The sequence below is a fragment of the Prunus dulcis genome, chromosome 1, assembly GCF_902201215.1.
Source record: "Prunus dulcis chromosome 1, ALMONDv2, whole genome shotgun sequence".
In the NCBI taxonomy this organism is placed as follows: domain Eukaryota; kingdom Viridiplantae; phylum Streptophyta; class Magnoliopsida; order Rosales; family Rosaceae; genus Prunus; species Prunus dulcis.
Genome location: NC_047650.1, coordinates 21,064,095 through 21,090,224, shown reverse-complemented (window position 1 = coordinate 21,090,224; position 26,130 = coordinate 21,064,095). Strand labels below are relative to the sequence as shown.

Here is a 26,130-nt window from a genome sequence, read left to right as displayed (position 1 = left end):
GAAACATCTTCCATGGTGCTCCAAGCCCCTCCGGTTTCGATAGAAGAAGCCATAAAAATATGAAATTAAAATACAAGATGAAAAAGAGGAAAATGTTGAGTAAAAAGTGAATAATAGTAGAAGTATAATGAAATGTATGAGGATTGGTGTTGAAAGTGAAGGGTATCGATAGGTATTTATAGGAAAAAAAAAATCTGAATTTTTTAGAATTTTTAAAAAAAATTTCCGATTTTTTTTCATATTTTTATTGCCCAAAAAGGCTCAGCCGTAGGATTGGATTCGGATATGCTGATCGGAGGGCTGGGGGTGCGACACGTGGCAACTTCCCGTTAGAGCTGACGTCAGCGCGCGCTGGTTCAAATTTTTTTTACAATGCACGCGCCAACGGTAAAAAAAATTTGAACGCACTCGCTGACGTCAGCGCCCGCGGGCTGCAGCTCGGACTCGTCTCGCCTTCGGGCTGGCCCGAGTTGGTGGGTCCCACAAGCCCCCCGGGCTTGGGCTAGGCAGTGGAACGAAATTTTTTTTTCCCCCCCTCGCCTCGAGCTCGGCCCGCCCGTTGGAATCGCTCTTAACAAGTTTGGCTGGGCATACTCCCCCTTGTGATGAAATAATTTAGTTAAAATTATGAAAATGATGGTATTTTAAGTTATTTCTTAATAATTTTCACAATGCTTATGTCATAATTGAAAATATTCATTTTCCATTACTAAAAAATATTAAATTGGAGATTGTTCAGTCATCCAATTCAACAATTTTAGTAACAATTAACACAAGTGTTCATTTAGTTGATACGACAACAGATCTTTAATTTCATTGATTTTTTTTTTTTCTTCTTCTAAAGATGATCTCTAAATGGCGATTGATAGACTGAAAATGTTGGATTATGACATAGAATAACGCTACTCATATCACATTTGTATCTTACATTCACATACCATCTTATATGACAAATGAGGTGAACAACTATATCAATTAAATTAATTTAATATTTTTTTTCTTTTATGGTATTGTGAATTGATTTAACATTTTCTTTTCTTTTATGATTTGTTAATCACAACACGAGGATAGGCAAAGTTATCTACCTGTTAATTAAACTGAAAGCTTTGTTATGAAAAGATTAACATTCTAGATGGGAAATTCGTTAGACATTCAAAAACAATCCAACACTGTTGCGCCTTTATTCCATATTAACAAAGAAGGTTTTAGCTTTAGGGCACAGCTTCACAATGGAAAATTACGACAAATCAAATCAAGGATTAAAAAGGGGCGGTTTCCGATTTCAGATTGGGAATTTGCTTGACATAATGAAATGGAGTCGCACACCACGCCAATCGGCACAAAAGAATATATAAAAGGCTCATGATATTGATGGGGTCTAATTATGATAAACATCGACTTTCAAGCATATTCTCCAACAAAACATAACATAATCTGAAACTAAAACACGAGTTCCAAAAATTGTCTACACAACATCTCAAACTATATAAAAAGCAGCCAAAAACCATATCAATGCAAACGATGAATCGATAATGCCTCTTCGATTTCTTGTGACACTTTAAGAGGAAGCACCGCTTCGAAGAGCTTGAGACTTCTTAGATTTGCTAGTTGCCAACTGGCTCTCAGGCTGCAATGAAGACAGAGTATCAGAGAAGAGGCAAGGCAAATCAAATTAATCAGTCACTAGCTTCCCAAGTTTTCAACATGATACTCTAGATGTGTCGTCATCAAATTACCTCTTTCTTGACAGGCTCTTCCTTCTCGGCCAAAATCAGCTCAATATGGCAGGGGGATGACATATAGGCTGCAAAAGGTTTAGCAATATAAATCAATACAAAAAGAACAACTTTCAATAATAAAAGAAGGCCAAACTCTGGAACATACGGTTGATTCTTCCGTGAGCCCTGTAGGTTCTGCGCCTTTGCTTCTGTGCTTGGTTGACTTGGATGTGAGATACGATTAGCGAATCAACATCCAAACCCTTCACCTGAAAGATTGTCCAGCAATTATTAGTCTTCAGAACAAATAAAGACAACAGCAACAAAGTCAAAAGCCAGATGGAAACATACTTCAGCATTGCTCTCAGCATTCTTAAGCAAATCTAATATGAACTTGGCAGATTTGACAGGCCAGCGTCCCTGTCCATTGGAATGCCTGTTCTTTGCCTGAGCAGTACGCCCAACACCACGACAGAAACGGCGGAAGGGAATGGCCTGCTTGTGGGCCAGAACATCCTCCAAATACCTCTTTGCCTTGACTAGGGGCAACTTTCTGATAGCAAATGCAGTTTCCCTCGTGTTCTGTGAAAAATAAAAACATAAGTTCAGACTTAAATGAGTACTTGACAGAGAATGTGCAACTATGACGATGCATATTTTAATAGATTGGCAGGAGGTGACTGACAGATAATTCTACACCGCAAGACCTTTTGACAAGGAAACCAAATCAAGGTATTACCAAGCAAGATGCAAAGTCAATAACAATATAAATGATCACAATCCATCAGGTTTTTAATTTTTTTTTTATATATATAGACACTTGCCAATGTTCCATTATTTACTGAACCTTCAGTCACGTGCAACATATGCAAGTACAGAGGCTCACCCAAAAACAATGCAGTTTATATTCCTGAAATATACGGGAGCCTAGTTCACATATGGCAACTAAGCCCTGCTTTTATCATCAGGTTTCAAAAAATTAATAATATTTACATGTATGTGCAAATGTGCCATCATTTACTGAACCTTAAGTCACATGCAACTGATGCACGTACAAAGGTTCACCCAAAAACAATGCAGTTAATGTCCCTGAAGTTTACGGGAGCTCAGTTCACATAAGGCAACTAAGCCCTGCTTTTATAATCAGGTTTCAAAAAACTAATAATATTTCATACGCGCAAATGTTCCATCATTTACTGAACCTTAAGTCACATGCAACTGATGCACGTACAGAGGTTCACCCAAAAACAATGTAAGTGATCTACCTGAAGTTTATGAGAGCCCAGTTCACATATGGGAAACAAAGGCCTGCCTTTTTTCATCAGGACTCAAAAAACTAAATACATGCAACTGTGTGCATTGAACTACGAGAGTTGGGACAAAATTTGTGAGAAGAAAAATAAATGGATTCAGAACATTTTATAATCACCATCTGATGCTAACATATTATGCAACAGATTACCACCATAACTCAACTTAAAACTTAACTCACAGCAGAAGAGCAAAATAATTCCCTTGTTTACATAATGTTCTCAACCAGAATCCTAATTGTGAAACTAGGAAACCAACCAACAGACCAAAAAATTGAACCGGACCAAAAAAAAAATTGCAATACATTAAAAACTCATTTCTAGAACAAACAACACAAAACTAGTAATTCAAAATGTTACATTATAGTGACGTCAACCCATTCACAATGAAACCATGCTTTTTATTTATTTATCAGATTTCACAATGAAACCATGCCTTTTTTTATTTATCAGATTTGACAATGAAACCAAATTTTAATCCATCATTTCACAGTAAATCATCACATAGTTAACGTAAAAGCAGCAAAGCACAAACAAGCCGGCTTTAACCCAAACAAGCTAAAATCCGAAACATCAGACACTCTGGCAAGCCAAAAATAATAACAATACCTTGAAATGAACTCTGAGGTCAGAACCCCTTGCTTTGCAGGCTGTAACAAACGAAACAAAAATACAAGCCACTATAAGATCAAAACGGCTTTCCCAGAGAAACCCAAATGAAAAACAAAATCAATGCCATTCAGCTCAGATTCGCATAGAAGATAAACGACGATATCTAGAACCATGAAAAGTGATAAGAGCACATACACTTGGTGATATTGTCGGGCTCCCTGGAGTACTTCACCTGAAACAAAAGATGAAGGTTAAATGCATTTGAAGCGGTAGAGATTCAGAAGCTAAACAAGCTTTCGCATGCGAGGAAGACAGAGAAAGAAGATTCAAGTGGTGGAGGAGAATAGGTACCATGGCGGCTGATGCTGCTTCTGCCTCACAGAAGGGGTTTGCGTTTGCTATTTAGCAGAGGAGGCGAGTCGTCTGGGACTAGTGCTTTTATAAACAAAAGCAAAATGAAACCCTAGGTAAATCCCAGACCTAATGCTCATGGACCCTCTCACTTGGGCTGGGCTGTAAAAGTTTAGTTTGCACTGGGCCCATATCATAAACGACGTCGTTTTCGTTTAAGTGGGCTCTTATTAACAATTCTCTGGATACCGGTACGGCCTGTCCTCAATTCAAAATGGTAAAGGGCTAAATTGAAAACTAAATCGAACCACATAAAATATGAAATGAAAAAAATAACATAAACTAGCTCAATATTCCAAACCCCGAACTGATCCTATGAGTCATTTTATAGTGAGGATCTTATCTCTGATGTCCTTAGATGAGGCCCTCATTATAGAAGGATAACAGTAAAACAGTCCAACTGCCTAATTGAGTTTCTACCAAAAGTCAAAACCAAACTCTTCATCGTCGTGTGGAAAGTTCTCAATGAATCAATACTAACGCTCCAAGAAAATTATGGACCCACATACTATCGTGTGAATATCATAAGTGGCATGTCAATAATATCACGATTTTATTCAAAGGAAAATGGAAGGGAGATCATCTTTAGAGACCAACTTGTGTACCATCTATCTAATATAGGTGGAGCCCACCAATACAATAGGTCCCACCTTTATTAGAGATACAGTATACAAATTGGTCTCTTAACATGATCTCCCTGGCATGACCCTTATTTGAATTATAAGATGCGCGAAATCATGAACACAATATATTAGGTTTGTTGTTCACATATAAATGTTATTATACAAATTCACAACATACTCTTGCAACATTAAATACTAAAGCACATGCATAAAATTTAATCTTGATATATATAATATATAGTCCCCTTCAGTTGAGGGATCTTTCAAATAGTGTTATTTGAGGGATGGGGCCCTCAACCGTTGGATCTGTTTTAATGAACTTGTGCGGCTGAGATTGAATTACATCTTTTAACCCGTTTTTCCACTCCTCACCCACCACAAACTTCACTTACGCTTGGGAACGACGTACGCTGGGAAACCAAACATCTTTCTTCTTCTTCCAACGCTTGGAGACCTTTCACGCAGACCAAACGACTTGAAGAAGAAGACTCACCATCGTCAGTTGAAGAAGAAGACCCACCATCGTCAGTTGAAGAAGAAGACCCACCATCGTTAGTTGAAGAAGAAGACCCGCCATCTATGTGACAGAGGTATGCTATCATGTGTTTGAAGTACAAAAAAATTTGGATGAGTTCTGATATGGTTTTAATGGGTTTGAAGATCACTCATCTAGATTTTTAATGGTTTTTTAAAATTTTGGAATATCATGTGTATGAAGTACGAAAAAAACACAATTTGATTAATGGAATTTTGATTTTGGGTTTTTGTGTGATGAGTTTCGATTTGGGTTCTATTGAGTAATTCTTAATTTGGGGGTTCTTGCTAATTATTGTTAGTTTTTTTAATGTTAACCCCAATTTATTTATTTAGGGACGAAGTGCTGCTAGAACAAGATGTCAACCCAATTCAGGATGAGGGTCCAGTAATTCACAACAGTACTTCTCAGTTACAAAGTGGTAAAAGATGATTGTTGATTTTGCTATACTAGTTCAGTATCTTAGTTCAATCTCATGGGGCTCTGTTTTTTGTACATCAGATAGAGTATAAGGTAAAAAGAAAATGAAATTTAGATGTTTCATGCACTTTTTTCCTTGACAGATAGTTTTGATATGCATAGAACTATATCAGACATTTTGCTGCTTTCAACAGAAAAAAAAAGAAAAAAGAAAAAAGAAAAAAGAAAAAAAGAACAGCATTTTGCTAATGTGCTACCCAATAATAATGTTACCGGCTTTCTATCAATGTGAAACATTCAAAGTGATACTGATTATACTACTTTCTGTTTAAATGAATACTTGCTGGATGCCAACTTGTGAAATTTATTGAAGTTGAAAATCGATTTATGAGTGGAAGCTGCAGAAGGATTGTGATTATAATTTTGATATTCGTGTAGAAGTATACAACCTAGAAACTAAACTTGTTGAACCATATTATACAACTCAAGTGCCTAAGAACGCTAGTTGTTCACCACCCGTTTGGATTGTGCCTAGTGCTTTCGGCCCAATAAGAGAAAAGATTGTGCTTACTTGGTTACGTTAGTCTCAGTCAACTGTTTTTGTTTGTGTTTATAAATAGGTTGAGCACTTTGTGCTTAGAGTTGTACTGATATGGCATTTTCGTAGAAATAGTATTTGGCAAAACTCAAAAGTTTTTTTTTTTTTTTTTTTGCACAAATTAGTCTCAAAATTCAACCAAATAACTTGCAGCAAGAAATAGTTTGAGTTATGTTATTTAAATTACATCTCTAAGAGATACCTCTCATAGCCTTGGGCTTCTAATTAATGTGGAAAGCCAGACGCACTAGCCAAGGTGGTTCGGCAGGCTGCGGAACAATAGTAAGGCTGGTGGCGGTGATGGGATACGTTGTGCGGTGGTGACTTTCTTTTTGTTAATTTAACATTGCTTTTTATAATTTTTTTTATTAAACAAAATACGCAAAATACATGTCACTATTTTATTAATACCCCATCATTTAGGATACAAATTTTGTGCATAAATTTGGTGTTCGTAGCAGCACTCTAGTAGTTCATCACAACAATACAAATAGATACATGTGGAGCGCAATACTTTTTGGAACTCTCCTTTTTCTACCTCTTTTTTTAAATAAATCTCATAAGCTATATATGAAAATATTTGAGTCTTAAAAGTTTTTGGAAACCCAACAAGCATAACCCGAATGACCAGCAGGCAACAAGGACACATGCCCAATCTGGCACAAAGCCCTATTAATATGTCCGATTTTAGACGGGCTACAAATTTTTGGAGTGGGAGGGAAGTCGGCAAAAGGAAAGAAATCTAAAATATAGGAAACTGGGGAAGAAGAAAAAAAAAGAGAAAAAAAAAAGTTGGCAAGTAATAGAGTTTTTATGAATTCCACAACCTTAATTAGGAAAATTCTGTGAATTATGTTCTCTCAATTTGTTTAGGAAGGCTCTTATTTCTATTATTTTCTTTCTCCTTTTATATTTTGGTGCCGATGACATAACAATGGTACAAAATTACCCTCTTTCATCCCACCGCAGGATCTACTATATATATATATATTAGGGTCTTGGAAATTTCTGAAAGCACAATAAGCATAAAGAAAACATATCCCTAATCTCAGCCCAGCTTATAAATACATGTAAATAATTGGGAATCTAGCTAATCATATCCCAATAATATCCTCATCATCAATGGCTATGGCTTGTTCCACCGAACGAAGGAGGCTAACTTATTCAAGCACAACACCAACAACAACAAAATGGGCTGATGAACTCCCACCTGAGCTGTTAGGGTTGATCGTGAAAAAGCTCGCTTCGAATGTCGTCGACATCATTCGCTTTGAAGCCGTCTGTTCTTCTTGGAACCACGCTACGAGATTGTATACCTCTGCCCCGTATTACACCCAGTTGCCTCAATATCCATGGCTCATGCTCCTCATCCTCCTCATCCTCGACAAATGGAGTTGGTGCCCCAAATCCCTTCGTATTGATATTATCCTAAGAAATCGTTCATCTTTTCAATCCAATTTCTAGACAACGCTTGAGGCTTCCATTGAGGCCGGGAAAGGGTTCAACTGCTAAAGTTGTGCTTTCCTCGGACCCTTCTTGCAACAACAACTTTGTCGTTGTGGTAATTTATGATATCTCCTTGGGACCGCCAGGGATAGCATTCTATCAGCACGGCAGAGGAGGCAACGCTGCTGCATGGACTGACTTAGAGGGTTCACATGATCACTATTCTGATATTGTATTCCACAACAATGGCCAATTATTTGCACTGTCCACCAACCACTCAATTCAAGTTTGGGACTTCGGGGACACATATAATAATTATCCCACGAAGATCATGGATTTTCAACCTTCCATGAATCCAAATGTTCTTGACGGCCCAATGACGCACCATAAAAAATGGTTGGTGGAGTCAATGGGTGAGATTTTGTTTGTGGAGCGGCAATGGTTGTGGTTGGGGTCTGATACCAAAGGAACAGTGGACTTTTATGTCTGCAAGTTAAACATTGCTGCCCAAAAGTGGGAGAAGGTGGAGTGCTTGCTATGTTGTGCTTTATTTTTGGTCAGAAATCAATCGGCAATGTCATTATCCACCCGGGAATTGCCAAAATTGGAAGAAAACTCGATTTACTATGCAGAAACGTATCAGGAGGGTGATCTATATAAGCGGAAGCTGCATAGGGGTTGGAGTGAGATTCGTGTTGGAGGAGTATTCAAATTCAACTTAGAAACTAAAGTTGTTAAGCCATATTATATATCTCGAGAGCATGTGGACACTAGTTATTCAAAACCCGTTTGGATTGTGCCTAGTCCCCAGTGATGTTGGCGTCAACTATTTTTGTTTCTGTTCAACATGTAATAGGTAGGCTTATGATAGGATATAATTTGCAATTACTAGTAAGTCTCTAGAAGTTCTAGAGTTATACATTGTATGAGTTGCGTGTCTTGTGGTATTCCTATGAGTTAATTGGCATCTTAATGTCAATAAATTGTTGTAGGTCCATCACTTAACAACACTTCTGTTCCAATATCATATATATACATGTTGAATTATTTTGGGTTAAAGGCTATAAAATTGAGCTAATGTCATAGTGGAAAAATATGTTTGGCTTAAGATCAGTGGTCTCAGGTAAAGACCCTAAGCACCAATGTGTGTGAGTAAATCCCCTTCACCTTCCTACCTTTGACCCAAAAAAGAGAGGCTATAAATAAAATTGAATACAAGCCTCAATCTCAATATGTGGTTGGAGTTTTTATACATACATACATACATGTATTTCATTGTTCTTTTATATGTGATCTTGTTTCCTTATACGATTGTTTTCTTCTACTAGTTTAGACTACTTGTTCTATATAAAGGTGAAGGTAAAAAGGGAAACGAAATAAATCTAAATTTGAGTTCAATGCAAGCAAAAATTGGTAATGAACAAATAAGTTAAAAAAAAACCTAATACCTTTTAAAAGGCTTGGTTGTATTGGTAAACAAAAAGCAAAGAAACCTTGGGAGCTGCCGCCCCTTTGGGGTCGGTGGCTTCCCATCCCCCCCTTCCTTCTCTTTTCTTCTCTTCTCTTATGCTCCTCCCTCCCTCCTTGCCCCTACTTTCCTCTTGTTTCTTTTGTTTTTTGTTTTTTTGCAAATTTGGCTGTGGCTGGCTCTAATCCCGTTGCTTGTACCCAAAAAAAAAAAAAAAACATTATTTCCGAAGTTGAAATTGTTTCTTGACCTAAGACTCATTTTCTAAAATTATTAAGCCTTTTAGTTGATGGGTCAAATGCAAAGAACCTCATTTTGAGTGGGAATGGAATCCAAAATTAAATAGTGAAACCACTAAAAGGTTCTATCCTAATCCAAACTATGAGTTTATTTCAACAACACAAATAAATACATGTAGAGAGCGCAATATTTTATTGAACTCTTAACTACCTTAGTTTAGAGCACTCTGTGATTGGACTTGTTCTATATAAAAATGAAGGTAAAAATGTGGAACAAAATAAATCCAAATTTGAGATCAACGCAAGCAATAATTGGTAATGAACAAATAAGGACAAATAAGTTTATGAGCAAATTAGTGTTTAATATATTTTTTGGTTGGAGTTGTTATATATATATTGAACTGGAGATTGAATTATTGAGGATTTAAGGCTATGAAATTGAATACAAGCCTCAATCTCCGTGTTGTTGTGGTTGGAGTTGTTATATATTTCACTGATGGTTTATATGTGACCTTGTTTGTTTATATATATAATTGTTTTCTTCTACTAGTTTAAGGTCCTTTGTGGATGGACTTGTTCCCGAATATTGAAATTTCTATTGACCTAAGACTTATTTTCTAAAATTATTAAGTCTTTTAGTGGATGGGTCAATGCAAGAATCCGATTTGGAGGGAAAAAACCTAGAATCCTAAATTATATAAGGAACCTTCTAAAAGACTCTAATCCAATAGGAGTTTATCACAACAATGCAATTAAATACATGTAGAGCGCAATCCTCACAACAAGTACTTTGTGGTCATGGTACTTTATGAAAAGCTATTCAACTACTGCCTTTTGCAATTATGGAGACAAGCATAGAATGAAATGGAACCGCTTAGACGTCTCATTAGAAACCATATTAGGATAGTACTTTTTTATTTTACAAAAAACTCAATATTAGGATAGTACTTAGTTTTAATAAATCCAACTTGCTAAGAAAGTTTGGGGGCGATAGTAGTACTAGGATGGGTAACCTCCTGGGAAGCCCTTGTGTTGCATCTAATTCTTTTGCTAACAGGGTTTTAGTGTGAAAGTCAAAGTTGGTCTCTTGAGATTTTGAGGGCCATGTGTGAAACTTAAATTAGAGCCCTCACATAATCTAACATGAAAATATTAAATTTTTTTTTTTTGCCATGACTTAATGTCATAAAACAATTTTTTTTATAACTAAAATTCATTATTAATTAGAATGTCATAACAATCACAAATCAATTTCATAATTTTTTTAATGTTTTCATTTGATAAAGTTAAACATTAGTGTGTTTGGTATATAAAAAAATATAAGAGTTCAAGAGAAAGAAGATGGTATGAAAAAAAAATTGGTTTTGTTTTGAGTGGAAGAAAGTACTTTTTGTTTTTTGTTTTTAGGAGAAAGCATATGGGTGTGATATATACTACGAATGTAAAATGATTTAAATTTTGTTATTATTGAAATGCCCCGGCCCAAATTCCACTTTGGAATCCGAGCCAAACCCTGTGCGTGTCCGACACCTGGCGGGTGCCGGGCACAAATGACCAAAAAACCCTTCTAAACCAAATCCAAAGAATTCCAAGCTCGACTTCTACCGAAAATTCGGCAGAGTCTCCCCTATAAAATGAACATTTACACAAAACTTCCACCTCTTAAACAAGCATATACAAATACAACCCAACTACCAGCATGTAACAAATTATAACAAATAATCAAGCATCATCTCATTCTGGCCTCAGGCCTCAATAAATTGAATAAAACACTCTTTTAACAACATTCAAATCACATTCTTAGAACATCTTCGGAACAGTGTTAGATTTCATAACACTTAACTAGACTACCTTTTACTACCTAACTTCGTGGCTGCACCTTGTAATACTAGGCTGCTTACGTACCCTTACTGAGGGATCAAGCCACACATAGTTCTTTCCTATACTCGTATAAGTCATATACTGAATCTAATACGCCATACATTGAACTCCATTAATACTGTTAATACCCTCCTCGCAGGCCGGGCCGCAATCCTCGCATGCCTCGGAGATACTGCTTCCATCCGGGCCGCAACCTATAACTAACTAACTATCTTTGCAGGCCTCGGAGATACCGCTTACATCCGGGCCGCAACCTATCTATTCATCCCGTGACAAGATTTGGATAACTCCTGTCGATCCGAACTCGTTTACTATAAACCCAGCTCTAGGGTTGGCGTTTCTAGAGTATCCGAGATTCCACTTTACGATCCGTCAAATCCTATATGATCCTAAAATTACCTGGGTCAACATATCTTAATTTGGACTCGATCCAACCGGCCGAGCATAATGAACCCAGATAACGCACAATAGGCGTAACTCATTCGATAGCCACACGACATCCGAATTGAAATCCGAGCACATCTACGCGCTCGTGACAACTTGGAGATCACATTGGAACACAATATATCTCTGCTACAGTGCCCATGCGCCGCCACACGAGCTGGCAGCGCGTGGGTGCCCTAAGCAATACCGGTGACCGGACAACTTTATAATCGAGGGCCACCCTTCCGGCTATAGCTACTACTCGACGAGTGGAGCAACTTATTCAACTACGGCAACGTCCAATTCGGACGGAAAGTGGCCGGAATTTCACCCCGAAATCCGGCCAAAACATAGGTTTCAAAATTGATACTCTAAACGAAGAATCGTTCCAATCCTATCCAACAGGCAGCTAGATCATGGAAAAAGGAGGAGAAACCATACCTGATTCACCGCAATTGGCTAACGATCGGAGCAACACGACAGCAGGAAGAAACTGGCCCAAACCAACCAAACCGCCGTTGAGATTCGTGTTTTTCGGTCCGGAAAACTGGTGGGTCGTGACCGGGGCGTCGAGCCGGTTCGATTGTGCCTGGTGCCGGCCCTTACCGTGGCCGGTGCTAAGAGAATCGAAGAGAGAGTGACGGCGTCGGAGGAGAGGAGAAAGAGAGAGGAGAGAGAGTGTGTCGCACGGAGGAGAGAGGGGTTTTTAAAAATATGATCTGACAAATTACCATTTTTCCCTTCACTGTAACTTGACCGTATCTCTCTCATTACAACTCGGATTTGAGCCCACTATGTGTCTACGGACTCATCTAGATGTGCTCTACGCAACGGTACAACTGAAATTCCCAAATTCCTCCCTGATCAAAAAGTCAACTTTAAACATAGTAAAATATTCAAGGGGTATTCTAGTCCTTTCTGAATAAAATAGTAATTAAGAATTAATTAAGGATCGGATTGTTACAATTATAATGGAAAAAAGAATAAAACTACGAATACTCGAACCTAGGTCTTGTATTAAGGGATATACAGTAGAAATTAGCTCCACTAAATACACTTTAGTTTCAATATACTGCACGATGGAGTATAAATACAGTTTTTATAATATGAATATATAATATAAAGTAAAAAAAATTCAAGGGCCTAAAAAATCAGAGACCTTGTGCAGTGGCGCCACTTGTACCATGCCAAGGCCGCCTTATTGGGTTTTAGTCATCATGGTATCTGTGTGTGTGAGTTCCCTCTCCCCTTCCTAACTTTAGGAAAAAAGAAGTAAAAATCAATTTTTTTTAATGAAATTTAGCAAGTACTTTTAAAAGCTGTTGTGAGAGAACGCTATTAATTTTAAAATAAGGAGCTTTAATATACTTTACCAAACACGTTGTTAAACCAAAATGATAAAATAAGTGGTATTTTTAGAACGCGATCATAATTATAAGGGTAAACTACAGTAAACCCCATAAATTATAGAGTCATTTACGAATTCATACCCGATTTTGGGGACATTTACGAGTACATACTCAACGTCGCGGAAAACCTACAATTTGCCCCCTCCGTTAGCGAGATCGTCAGAAAATCTATTATCTGCCTATGTGGAATTTGTGGGACCTATTTTTTAATTGACGTGAGATTCCATGTGGACAAAAAATAATAAAAAATTTACTTTTTGAATTAAAAAATTAAAAATATTAAATTAAAAATTAAAAAAATTAAAAACTCTACCCAGATTCTCTCTCTCTCTCCCCGATTTCTTCCCCCCCTCCCCCCAAAGATTTCTTCAACCCTAGATCGTGTTCCATTTCTTCGTGTCCCTCTTCCTCTTCAAAATCTCCCAAAGACATCTCGCAGACAACCCCCAAACCCGCACCGACTCTGAATCCACCACAAGGTCATCGATCTCCTCAGCCACAAAAAGATCCTCCTTTGATCGAGCGAAGCTTGAAATTGGGCCTTTTTAGTGTTTTGCAACCGTAGGGTTTGAATTCAAATAGTGGCTCTATTAAAGAACATGGTAAGATCTGTGCTCCAACTGATGGATGCCAATGTGAATTCTCAGAGTTTTGAGGAAAACCCAGATGGGTGCCAAGCAGAGATGATTGCAAGAGAGAGAAGAATCTCCATTTCCCAGTTCAAGTCTCTGTACCACAGCAACAGCAATTTGGAGCAGAAGTGGTTTTTTATTTATTTATTTATTTTTATAATAGCACAAATTAGAGAAAGTTCTTTAACAATGTTGCTTTGCTTTATTTTCTGTGTGTACAAGTACCAAGAAGATTAAAAAGAATAAAAGAAGCTGGGGATTTGAGGCATTAATTTGAAGCTTTATTTTTGGTTTCTTTTGGCTTTTGTTTCTGCGTCTTCCACATCTCCAATCTGGAGCAGAAGTGGTTTTTTTGATTTTTTTTCATGTTTGTCTCTCTCTTTTTCTCTTAAAGTTCTTTTTTTTCTCTGTCTCTCTACACTTGATCTGATGTTTAGCTTTGGATACTTTGATTTCTAGATGTTTTCTTTTCTGGGTTTAATTCATTTTGGATGTCGGATGTTGGGGCTCAGAGGCTTAGGGGTGGTGTTAGGCTGGGGTGGGCTGAGAGATTTCAGACCATTGGGTAGGGAGGGAGCGAGGGTGGGTCTGATGGTTTTTTTTCCTAATGGGTTTTGGTGGGCAATGGGAGAGGGGTGGTTGAGAGGTGGGGTTGAGCCGGGAGGAAGAGAGGGTTGGCTGGGTAGGAGAAGAGAGTTGATATTTTTTTTTTCATTTTTAATGATTTTAATATTATTTAAAAATTATTTTTAACATGAAAGGACCCGCCCCAAATTTTTCCAAAATCCGGGACGAACCCTTTTGAATTCCTGACATCACCCCGATGCCGGGCCCACTTACTAAAGACCGAGACTTTCTGCCGAAATTTCGGTAGAGTCTCCCCTATAAATTGGACATTTCCCCAAAATTTATACCTGCATAAAAACACAATTTATATTCCCAACTGGCAGCATGCACAATATAATTTCATGCAATACACACAAATGGCATTCGGCCTTCCAATAAATCTTAAACAACTACCCAACAAATCAAATACCCCTTTATGACTAATAATAGTCTGCGGCTGCACCTAACAACCTTAGGCTGCCTACGTACCCTCACCGAGGGATCAAGCCACACGTAGTTCTTCCATACATCCCAGTTCTATACTTAGGCGATACCTCATTTCATCTCTCTATAATTCACATAATCTCCCCATACGCCGGTACAACCAACGCCACGTATGGGGCCTGTCAACACGCCGGATAACCTACGCCACGTGCGACCTCAACATAATATCACAATATCTCCCCATACGCTGGTACAACCAACGCCACGTATGGGGTCTGTCCCAACGCCGGATAACCTACGCCACGCGGGACCTCAACATCATATCACAAATCTCCCCATACGCCGGTACAACCAACGCCACGTATGGGGTCTGTCCCAACGCCGGATAACCTACGCCACGCGGGACCTCAACATCATATCACAAATCTCCCCATACGCCGGTACAACCAACGCCACGTATGGGGCCTGTCGACACGCCGGATAACCTACGCCACGTGCGACCTCAACACAATACTACAATATCTCCCCATACGCCGGTACAACCAACGCCACGTATGGGGTCTGTCCACACGCCGGATAACCTACGCCACGTGGGACCTAGCTTTCACTTAATGGTACACGTAGTGAATCCAAAATCCGAGGAGGTACTTGAGGTAGTGCATATAGCACTCCCACTGACATTCTAGACTCTGTTGTATTCTTATACAACCGTATAATTCTAATTCTATAAATATACAATTATTCTAATATTGCGTAAACCCCAAGAATAGTCTAGCACCAGATAATCCCCCTGGGAAGGTGAGATTACTCCGGGAGACTCACGGTCAACCAAGGGTCAAACTACCCTAACCCTGGTCAAACGGGCCCACGGGGACCACGACCTCCAAACTCCGATCCGAAAGTTCCTATGGGTTCTATAAGGTATAGGACACTTGTCCTGCAAGTTTGGTTCAGATCGGACGGTTGAATCGCTCACGATCGTCCGATCTAACGGTTAATATAAAATATAAACTTTAAATTATTGAATCGGAACATCCGGGGCTCCGATTCACGATCCGTGAATTCCTACACGATCCTAGAATTACCCAGATTAACATATATTAAATTTGGGACCATCCGACGGTCCCATCCTATCGAACCCGGATAACGCCCGATAGGCGATATCCGCTCGATAGTCAAACGACGTCCGAATTGAGATCCGCGAAATCCTACGCGCTCGTGACGGCACGAGGACCTCAAAACTGCCCAGAGACACGCCACCACCCTGGCCCACGCGCCGCCACACGCGCGGGCAGACCGGGTGTCCAAAGCGATAACGGTCCGTCGAAAAATCTTGGAACCGAGACTCCAAACTCCTACCCTAGGTAAAATACCCCATTTGGAGTCACTTTTGTTCTTGGGCAACCCCCAAAAAGTGGCCAGAAACGGCCGATTAAGGCGGCCGAAGTTCGGCCAATTTTCAATTCGAAAATCGGATTGCCTACGCTACGAATCGATCAATTCCTACCCAACCATCAGCTAGAACATGTAAAGGGGATGAATTTCCATACCTTGATCGCCAGAAATGGCGGCCGGAGGAGGGAGATCGGAGCCGGCGAAGTTTCGGGCGAAAATCACCATTTTTCGGCGGCTGGAGAGGCGGCCGATCTCGGGGGAGGGCTGGGTCGTGACGCCGAGGCCGAGCCGGTCCTTTTGGCACCGGTCTCGACCGCAGCCGCGGACGGTGGCCGGAGATACGAGGAGAGAGAGAGAGAGAGCCGACGGGAGAGAGAGAGAAGTCGCGGGAGAGAGAGAGAGAGAGAGAGAGAGAGAGAGAGAGAGAGAGAGAGAGAAAACCAGATTTTTATAAAAATCCCATTTCGAAATATTTACGGTTGTGCCACTGGGTTTCTTTTGACCATATCTCTCTCGTTACAACTCCGATTCGAGCCCACTACGTGTCTATGAACTCGTCTCAGCACGACCTATCCAAAAATACGAGTCACGGTCCCAAACTCTCTCCGGCTAAAAATATGACTAAAATACCCTTAAATAATTAAATAATTAAATACAGGTTAAATATGGGGAAATTTGGGGTCGGGGTGTTACATAACATGTATCTAATTTTTTATTATTTAGTTGTCCACTTGTAAGTCCACGTCAATTAAAAAATGGGTCTCATAAATGCCACATAGGCAGATTACGGATTTTCTGACAATTTCGGTAACGGAAGGGGCAAATTGTAGATTTTCCGCAACGTTGAGTATGTACTCGTAAATATCTCCAAAATCTGGTATGAACTCATAAATAACCCTATAAGTTGGAGGGTTTATTGTAGTTTACCCTAATTATAAAATGTACTGGATCAATATTTTACTCGAGAAAAAACGTAATGAATAATTAGAAGTAGGAAACGGCAAGCTTAGTTTTGCAACCACCGGGGCATTATTCCATCCCCGCAGGATCTATTATAAATATTGCATTTAATGCTCATGGTCCGTCAAGTCAAGGAGAGGGTTAAAACGGTAAAATGAGGTTGGTGTATTTCAATTTTCTTTCGATCCCACAAAGGACACGTGGAGTAATACAAAGTGAGAGACTCTAGCTAGCTACAGCCACCTGTGGTTAATTAGCATTCCTCATTAGGAGGGGAAAAGATCTCTTTATACTCTATATCCTAATTCAAATAGGATTTATATCATAAGCGCCACCTATAAATACATGTAAATACTTGGGAATCATATCCCAATAGCATTATCATCATCAGCAGCAACCGCTATGGCTTATGCTTATTCCACCAAAATGAGGCTAAAATATTCAAGCACAACACCAAATAAGTGGGCTGATGAGCTCCCAACTGAGCTGTTGGGGTTGATCGTGAAAAAGCTAGCTTCTAATTTCATGGACATCAGTCGCTTCAAAGCCGTCTGTTCTTCTTGGAATGGCGCTGCAAGATGTATACCTCCGCCCCGTTGCCTCAATATCCAGGGCTCATGTACCCCTCCACGCGATAGGGTTGGAATCGGAATGGCATATGCTTCTTCAGCCTTGCAGAGAACAAGGTTTACAAAACGGAAGCGTCTCAAGGCTTTCTTAGAGTCGATTCCTTTTTGGGTTCATCACATGGGTGGCTGGTGATGGGGAAGGGGGCTTGGACATTGGGCAAAATTCGTCTTTTCAATCCAATTTCTAGAAAAAGCAGGACGCTTCCTCCCTTGCCGTTCTGGTCTCCAATCCGTAAAGTTGTGCTTTCCTCGGACCCCTCTCGCAACAACTTTGTCGTTGTGGTAATTCATGAGACCTTGAACGTACCGACAAGGCTAGCATTCTATCAGCACGGCAGAGGAGGAGAAAACACTACTCCATGGACTGAATTAGAGGGTTCACATGATCATTATTTTGATATCCTACTCCGCAACAATGGTCATTTATTTGCACTGTCCATAGACTACTCAATTCAAGTTTGGGACTTCGGAGACACCTATAATAATAATAATCCCACGAAGATCATGCATTTTCGACCTTCCATGGCTCGGAATGGTATTCACGGAACCATGATGGGGGATAAAAAATGGTTGGTGAAGTCAATGGGTGAGCTTTTGCTTGTGGAGCGGGAATGGTTGGGGGACAATATCAGAGGAACAGAGAAATTTGATGTCTACAAGTTAAACATTGCTGCCAAAACGTGGGAGAAGGTGGAATGTTTGCGTGATTGTGCTTTATTTTTGGCCAAAAATCAACCAGCAATGTCATTATCCACCCAGAAATTGCCAAGATTGAAAGAAAACTCAATTTATTTCGCAGATGAGTATCACGAGTATTCACATGGTGGTGATATTATTGATATTCATGTTCGAGGAGTATTCAACTTTGAAACTAAAGTTGTTAAGCAATACTGTATAACTGGAGCGCATAACTTTAGTTATTCATCAGCCGTTTGGATTGTGCCTAGTCCTTGGTGATGTTGGTATCAATCATATTTTTGTTTCCGTTGAACATGTAAGCCAAAAAGCATTGAATGAATCTTATGAGAACTTCCGTCAATAATCTTCAGTTTTATCCGTTGCGCTTATGGTCCAAGAGCATATATATATTGCAATGGAAATTGAATACAAGTCTCAACAATCTCAGTGTGTGGTTGGAGTTTTTATGCATATATATAAAAACTGAAGCTCAACGCAAGCAAAAAGGGAAACGAAATAAATCCAAATTTGGGTTCAACACAAGCAAAAATTGGTAATGAAAAAGTAAGTTCAAAAACCTAACAGTAACACCTTTTTTTTTTTTGGCCAAGACAAAAACCTAACACCTTTAATCAACATTATTATTCCCAAATATTGAAATTGTTTCTTGACATAAGACTCATTTTCTAAAATTATTAAGTGCCAATTTGGTATTGCTTATTTGGAGCAGAAATCACTTATTTTGAAAGTTTTCTTCCAACTCACTGTTTGGTAAATAAAAAATAAATTGGCTTTCAAGCATAATTGCTGTCGCTGACAGCTATTTGGAGAAGCAAGTAAAGGGGTGATTATATTTCCGCTTATGCATAAAGCGGGTGAGGAATCGGTGGTATTTTAATAAATTTTCCTAAAATCCCCAAATTATCCTCTTTAATTTGTAGATAGTACTTCCATTTTCCTTTTCACTTTTTCCCATGCGTTTTTTGATCTCTCCTCCCTCATTTTCTTCTTCTTATCTTCTTTAACACTTTTCTATAATTTTCAAAGAACACAAATTTACTTTTCTTCTATAATTTTAGCGAGACCCAGATTTAAGGACGAGCCGCATAATTTTTCTCTAGGATTCACACTTTATTTTTTGGGTTGTTTCTGGGTGATATTATGTTTTTTTAGTTTGTATCAGGGTGATGTCTTTGTCTGCTATAATGAAGGTTTCATTCTGTACATCATTTCCCTCAAAACCTCCATATCCAATTTCTCTTTATCCAATTTTGAGAAGATCCAAGAAACACATATTCAGAAAGATCTGTAAAGAAAACTTAACTAAGAAGCCCCAAGAAATTCTTGATATGCAGAGAGAGAGAGAGAGAGAGAGAGAGAGAGAGAGAGAGAGAGGGCGGCAACAATGGGTAGACTCACTGTAAACCTTGGCTACATCGTCGTTTTCTTTTTTTATTCTTCTTAATATTTTTTTTTCTAAAGGGTAAAATTAAGACCCAATGACAGACAGGACCCGATCCAAATTCTGCTTTGGAATTCGAGTCGGACCCTGTGCGTGTCCGACACTTGGCGAATGTCGGGCACAAATGACCTATTTGCCTTTCTAGGTACAAACTTAAAGCCTCGACTTCTACCGAAAATTCGGCAGAATCTCCCCTGTAATTTGTTCAATCCCAAAATTTCACCTATTAAAACGAGCATGTATATTTATACAACCAACTGCCAGTATACGTAAATATACATTCCAACCGTTCAGTTCTCAATCTAGGGCAAAATATCATAACAGCTACTAAGAATATACAAAGGAGTGAATCTTTTTACAAAACAAAAATCCTACATCAAGTAAAGGCGCGGAAGATGGGAAACGGTCCGGTGGTGGATTCCTGTGCACGTCTACTGCCTGGGGACTCAAAACATTCAAAAATGTGAGTGGACAAAAATAAAGGTCTAGAAAATAGCATATGAACATACTAACCCCACTGTAAAAACAGTTATGCAAAAACTGGATTTTCCTCTTCATTATATTCGTACTCAAATCAATGCATTCACATATTCATATACGTATATGCAATCATACTCAAGGTCATTAAAATTCTCTTAAAAGCATTGAAATCAATTTAAAACTACCACCTAGGTGTACCTCTTTAATTCCGTCAATTCCTGATAATCCGTCAATTCCCCTGGCAGGTCTCGGTGACACAAAGTCAACCCAAGCCGCAAACTGGCAGGATTCAGGGGACCGTAGTCAGCCTGATCCGCATTCCTGGCTCTCACGGTCCGGGCGTCCCCGAAACTCGTGAGACAGATGTCAAGTGCACTGACAAACTGAAGGCAAACTGGATGTCCATGGACATCGTCATATCCGAAGGCAACATATACCGAAGGCAACCTGTTTCTGTAACTGGGTACCTAAGGTGGCTTAAGAAAATATCAAATTTCTGAAAGGTCTGATGAAAAACTGAATTGTTGATTAAATCTAGAACTCTGCTGCCATTTTATCTGATATAAATCTCAATCTCTACTTTCCATATCTTTTTAGCATTTTAACTCGGCAACATATAAATAATGATATTTAACTTCAACAAAACATGCTAGGAAAACCACAATCAATAAAACTTATTCAAGATCAAATAATGAAATTCATTTGTAGAAAATCATTTATAAAAGAAAAGTCTACTCACTTCTGGTCCGAGCTAACTGGACCTCCTGAAGGTCCCTCTTGCGGGTCTGCTTGGCCCCTGGTGCCTGATTAAACCACCATGAATATTTAATTAATAAAACTGCTCGGTATAAGTATTTAATTAAAACCCTGACCCCCGGCTCTTAGAAATGCGTGCCCTAACTTTAAAGTCATTCTTATTCCCACTTAGCATTTCAGATGGTTAGAACTGTCTTAAGAGACCTGAGACTTCACTAAGTGATAAACTTCCATATTGGTCAATACGGAATCTCGTGGGGTCCACGACCTCCAATTGTCAATCTGGGAGTTCCTATAGGTTCCTCACATTTAAATAACCATGTCCTACAAGTCTGGTCTAAATTGGACGGTCGGATTGACCACGATCGTGTAATCGCGTAATTTCTAAACCCTAGCCCTAGGGTTCGCGATATTGGAGTATCCGGGACTCCGATTCACAATCCGTTGAATCCTACACGATTCTAGAATTATATAGAATAACATATCTGAAATTGAGTACGATCCAACGGCTCAACAGTATTGAACCCGGAAATCGCACAATATGGAAAATCCGTTCGAGGCTCAAACGGTATCCAAATTGAGATCCGCGAATTCCTACGCGCTCGTGACAACCTAAGGATCGCATCAAGACACAGTGCCACTGCATTACCCTGGCCCACGCACTGCCACACCAGCCGGCAGCGCTGGGTGTCCAAAGCGATTATGCATCGCCGGAAAATCTCAAAACCACGGCTCCAAACTCCTATCCTAGGTATAACACCATATTTGGAACCACTTTTGTTCTTGGATCTACCCCAATAACTGACCGGAAGTGGACGAACACGGAGCTGAAAATCGGCCGAATTCCAATTTGAAAACTGAGCTATCTACGGTCAAAATTGATGCAAACCTACCCAACCATCAGCTAGAGCATGGAAAATATGTAGAAATCCATACCTTACTCGACAAATTTGGAGAAGAATTGAAGGAGAACGAGCGGGTTGAAGTTTTGACAAAACCGATCGATTTTATGCAGTTTTTGGCCAGCGCCGGCAGTTCCACGGGCTGAGAATGATCCGAGAAGGAAGAGGAGGCGGTGGCGGTTCGAACAAGACCGGTCTCGTGGCCGGTCGTGCTCTGTGGCGGCGACGGCCACTCTTGGAAGGCGGCGGGCAGGAGAACAGCGGGAGAGGAGAGAGAGAGAAGAAAATTGAGGGAGAAGAGAGAGAGAAAGGGTTTTAAAAATCTGGTTTTTCAAATTACCGTTTTGCCCCTCGTGGTATTTTAACCGTATTTTCTTCGTTAAAGCTCCGATTCAAGCCCACTCCGTGTCTACGGACTCGTTTCGTCGTGCTCTATGCAACGGCGTAAGTGGAATTGTCAAATTCCTTTTCGGTCAAAAAGTCAACTTTTCGTTAATAAAATATTCCAATGGCAAAATTGTCTTTCCTCATAATAAATTACTAATTAAATATGAATTTTAGTTTTGGGTCATTACACCCAATGTCTAGCTGGAAAAACATTTAAATTTTATTTTTTAAAAGGATATACATGACAATATTTGAGTGAAATTATTATTAACTGACGTAGTGATACCATATTATTCTATAATGTCTCCTTAAAGAACTCGATGGGAATTGAAAATTAATTTGCAATTGACTGTTGGGCATTGAGATATAAACTATAGTGGTAAACAAAATTACTGATGGACATATGTTCAGTTTTGCATTTGGTCATGACATTTGGAGATACTGTAATGTATGCATGTTAGAGAGATATTGCTATCTAAATAAATGACTTCATTACTTTCTAATTGAAACATAGTTAACAAAAGATTGTACAAGTCAAAGTGAAAGTGTTATTTTCACTAATTTAGAAGGAAAAAAAATAATTTGTTAACATTATGTCCTTTTTAGTTATTACACAAAATCATTACACTTATACACAAAATTTTACCAAACATACATAAATTGATTTTTGTACTAACAGCAGTTTTACTATTTAGTTTACCAAACGCTAAATTACTTTCCTTTACAGTTGATTTCTCTCACAGTAAATTTCAAAGTAATTATTTTCACAGTATAGCAATGCCAAACTGGCCCTAAGCCTTTTAGTTGATGGGTCAAATGCAAGAACCCGATTTTGAGTGGGGGAATCTACTAAATGACTCGCATATGGAATCAAAAATTATATGGGGACACTACTAAGGGCATTTTTGCGTATTAGTAATGGGTATGGGAAGAAAGGTAATAACTTGCATTCCTAACTTCTCCCGCATTTATTTGCAATTAGGAATGAAAAAATACGTGGGTCCCACCTCAAACTCCATAATCACATCCCCTCAAAACCAGGAATCATATCAGGGATGGGTAGTTGATCTAATTCCCATTTCTTTTTTCCGTTACTACCTTCCAAAAATATCCTTTCCACTTTAACATCATGACAAAACACCCCGAACCCTAAAAAAATAAAACTCACACCACTTTAATATTATCAAGATTATGCTTAGGTTATTATTATTTGATTTCGTTCAAATATTATTTGAAATTGGTTAGTTTAGCACCACAATTTGGAGGAACATGGACATAAACAAAAACTATTGACACTTGTTATGTTCTTCCATCCCATAAAATGAATAAACCAAACTTTGAACCTTTTTTTATTTTTTATTTAAAAAAAAAAACAAACAATGGCTGTTTATTAATCACAGTTGGAAAAAAGCAAAAATTTTCCCTTATCACCTTGGTTGTTAGCCTCTACTTGTCTTGTTATGCTTCTTATCATTGTGTCATATTTGTTTTTTGTTTTTCTATTATATTCCTTATATTATTATATACTAGTTTTTTTTTTATCACTCCTTATACAGTATCTTATATGTGCACGGCATCTTAGTAATCAAATTAGTTTAGGCTCTGATTCATGAGAATTAGTAAACAATAACTTCTATTCCTGTGACGATTTCATATGATTAGTAAACAGCTTAATGGGAATGATTCTTCCCATACCTATTCATTACTTCCTCCATTCATGGTAAGTAAATAGCCCATAAAAGGCACTATCCTAATCCAAACTAGGAGTATATCTCAACAACGCAAATAAATACATGTAGAGAGCGCAAATAAATACATGTTCGAAACAACAATAATAGCCGAGACAGCAACTCAATCGCTCCAGTTTTTGACACTGATAGTGGGGCATCATCAATTACAGGATCTGATTATTCTTCAGAGGAGAGTAGTTCAGATTACAGTTCTGTTTATACCCGGAATAAACGACCTATGTCCTCCGAACACGTGGATAGGATCGTTATTGATCATGGATGGCTTTCGGCATGGTCCCTATCGATCGTTTCCTTTTTACTCATTGCTCTACCGGACACGTGTCATGCTCACAATCCACTCCTACAGTCCCACATCGAAAATATGAGCATAGTGCACGCCTCCCAAGGCCTATATAAGAAGACCCCTATCCTCAAAAGGAAGAGAGAGAAACCAACGGTACGCTACCGCTTGATCTGTCAACTAATATTACTAAAATCGTACTTACTAAAGCATCGGAGAGCCTTCGGCCGGTACCACACCGGTACCCCAAGGTCTTACCGAACGTGTCCTTTTTGCAGGTACTTACGCTTCCGAGGGCAGATACCTACCGAAGGCACAATATCACTAAGTTGGCGAACCACATGCCGAACCACTTTTTCGCATCAACAAGTTCAACTTCTGATTCAGAGGAGGAAAGGAGGCACAGAAGGAAGAAAAAGAAGCAAAAGATGGGAAGGCGGTGGAGAAGGAACAGTTCATCATCTGAATCTTCTTAGACAGAGTCAGCTTCCGAATCTGATTCTGATGATAGGAGGAGCCGGAGGAAGAGCATGACACACAGCAGAAAGCGTTAATTGAGGTGATGGAGCATAAAGGAGAGCGCTTGTGTATGGTTCAAGATATGTTACGTTTCACATTAGTTCAGTTGTGATTTTGGGGCTTCCTAGATGAAGGATTATCCATGTTGCCAATCTGAAGCAAAATAATCTTTGTAGGTGTTTCTTGTGATGTCTTACTTTGTGACCTTTGTTTTATTTGAACTTGCTCCGTTGTTGCACAAATCAGTGGTCTGATCTCCAACCTGAGTTGTTAGAGCTGATGTTCGAAAAGCTTGCTTCAATTAATTTCGTTAACATTCTTAGCTTTAGAGCTGTTTGTTCATCTTAGAACAAGGCCGCAAAATCTTACATTTCTGTTGCTACCAAAAATAACACAACAACTTTTCCTCATGCTCCATGGCTAGCGATCCCTATAGATGGAAAATACAACGGGATGATACTCTGCGCTTTTTTAGCCTTGCAGGGAACAAGGTTTACAAGCTCAAGAATGCTGCGTTTAGAGGCTCTCCGTTCGAAGGCTTTCACTACGGAACAAGTTGTGTGGGATCGTGGCATGGGTGCCTAGTGATTTGGAATAAGGAGGATGATGACATGATGCATCTTCTCAATCCGATTTATGGATCCAGAATTCAACTTCCATATTACAAAACCCAAGTAGTTAAAGATGTTGTTTCTTGCGAGCCGTGTCGCAGCGACAACTTTGTGGTTGTGGTACTTTACGGAAAGTTGTTTGACTACACAAGATTATCATTTTGCAAGCATGGAGACAAGTATGAATGAGATGGAATGGCCTAAACAGCGGGGATTATGATGGCAGCTATAGTGACATTGCATTCAACAATGGCCGTTTATTTGCATTGTCCACAAGAAGGAACTCAATTGAAGTCTGGGACATAAGGAGGGAAACTCATAACCCCATGATAACTATGAGTGTTTTTTTTTTTTTTTTTGGTTGGAAGTAAATTTCATTAGAAACCCACAAAAGGGCACAACAATAAAAAATAAAAGTGAGACCCAACCAACTGAGCTTAGCAACAAAGCAAAAAGGCAAGAGACCCAAATAAAATGCAAAAGAAACAGTAACAAGCTTAAGGCCCAAAAGGCTTAAGCCCACACAAGCCCAAACCAAGGCCAAG

General features: G+C 39.0%; 2 protein-coding genes and 3 non-coding genes across 5 annotated transcripts; 1 reads left to right on the top strand and 4 right to left on the bottom strand.

Moving 5' to 3' along the window:
• Positions 1-1,334: 1,334 nt before the first annotated feature.
• LOC117623951 (60S ribosomal protein L17-2) lies at positions 1,335-4,092 on the bottom strand. Its single transcript, XM_034355015.1, has 7 exons — positions 3,992-4,092; positions 3,836-3,872; positions 3,638-3,678; positions 2,070-2,300; positions 1,885-1,987; positions 1,737-1,804; positions 1,335-1,627 (listed from the first exon to the last, which is right to left on the bottom strand). The coding sequence occupies exons 1-7, from the start codon at positions 3,992-3,994 to the stop codon at positions 1,559-1,561; spliced, it is 552 nt and encodes a 183-aa protein (XP_034210906.1). The 5' UTR covers positions 3,995-4,092; the 3' UTR covers positions 1,335-1,558.
• LOC117616913 lies at positions 2,543-2,680 on the bottom strand. The gene has a single exon (XR_004584255.1). It is a non-coding gene; the product is annotated as a small nucleolar RNA snoR74 (small nucleolar RNA).
• LOC117616912 lies at positions 2,722-2,859 on the bottom strand. Its single transcript, XR_004584254.1, has one exon. It is a non-coding gene; the product is annotated as a small nucleolar RNA snoR74 (small nucleolar RNA).
• LOC117616914 lies at positions 2,898-3,036 on the bottom strand. Its single transcript, XR_004584256.1, has one exon. It is a non-coding gene; the product is annotated as a small nucleolar RNA snoR74 (small nucleolar RNA).
• A 13,322-nt stretch (positions 4,093-17,414) lies between the features above and the next one.
• On the top strand, positions 17,415-18,752 carry LOC117616538. Its single transcript, XM_034345880.1, has one exon. The coding sequence runs from the start codon at positions 17,892-17,894 to the stop codon at positions 18,714-18,716; it is 825 nt and encodes a 274-aa protein (XP_034201771.1). The 5' UTR covers positions 17,415-17,891; the 3' UTR covers positions 18,717-18,752.
• Positions 18,753-26,130: the final 7,378 nt, after the last annotated feature.

Coding starts and splice junctions, on each gene's coding strand:
- LOC117623951 (XM_034355015.1), bottom strand. Junction 3,679..3,835: donor GCCCGACAATATCACCAAGT/GTATGTGCTCTT, acceptor CGTTTGTTACAG/CCTGCAAAGCAAGGGGTTCT. Junction 1,988..2,069: donor ATGCTGAGAGCAATGCTGAA/GTATGTTTCCAT, acceptor ACAATCTTTCAG/GTGAAGGGTTTGGATGTTGA.
- LOC117616538 (XM_034345880.1), top strand. CDS start 17,892: ATGGGGAAGGGGGCTTGGACATTGGGCAAAATTCGTCTTTTCAATCCA.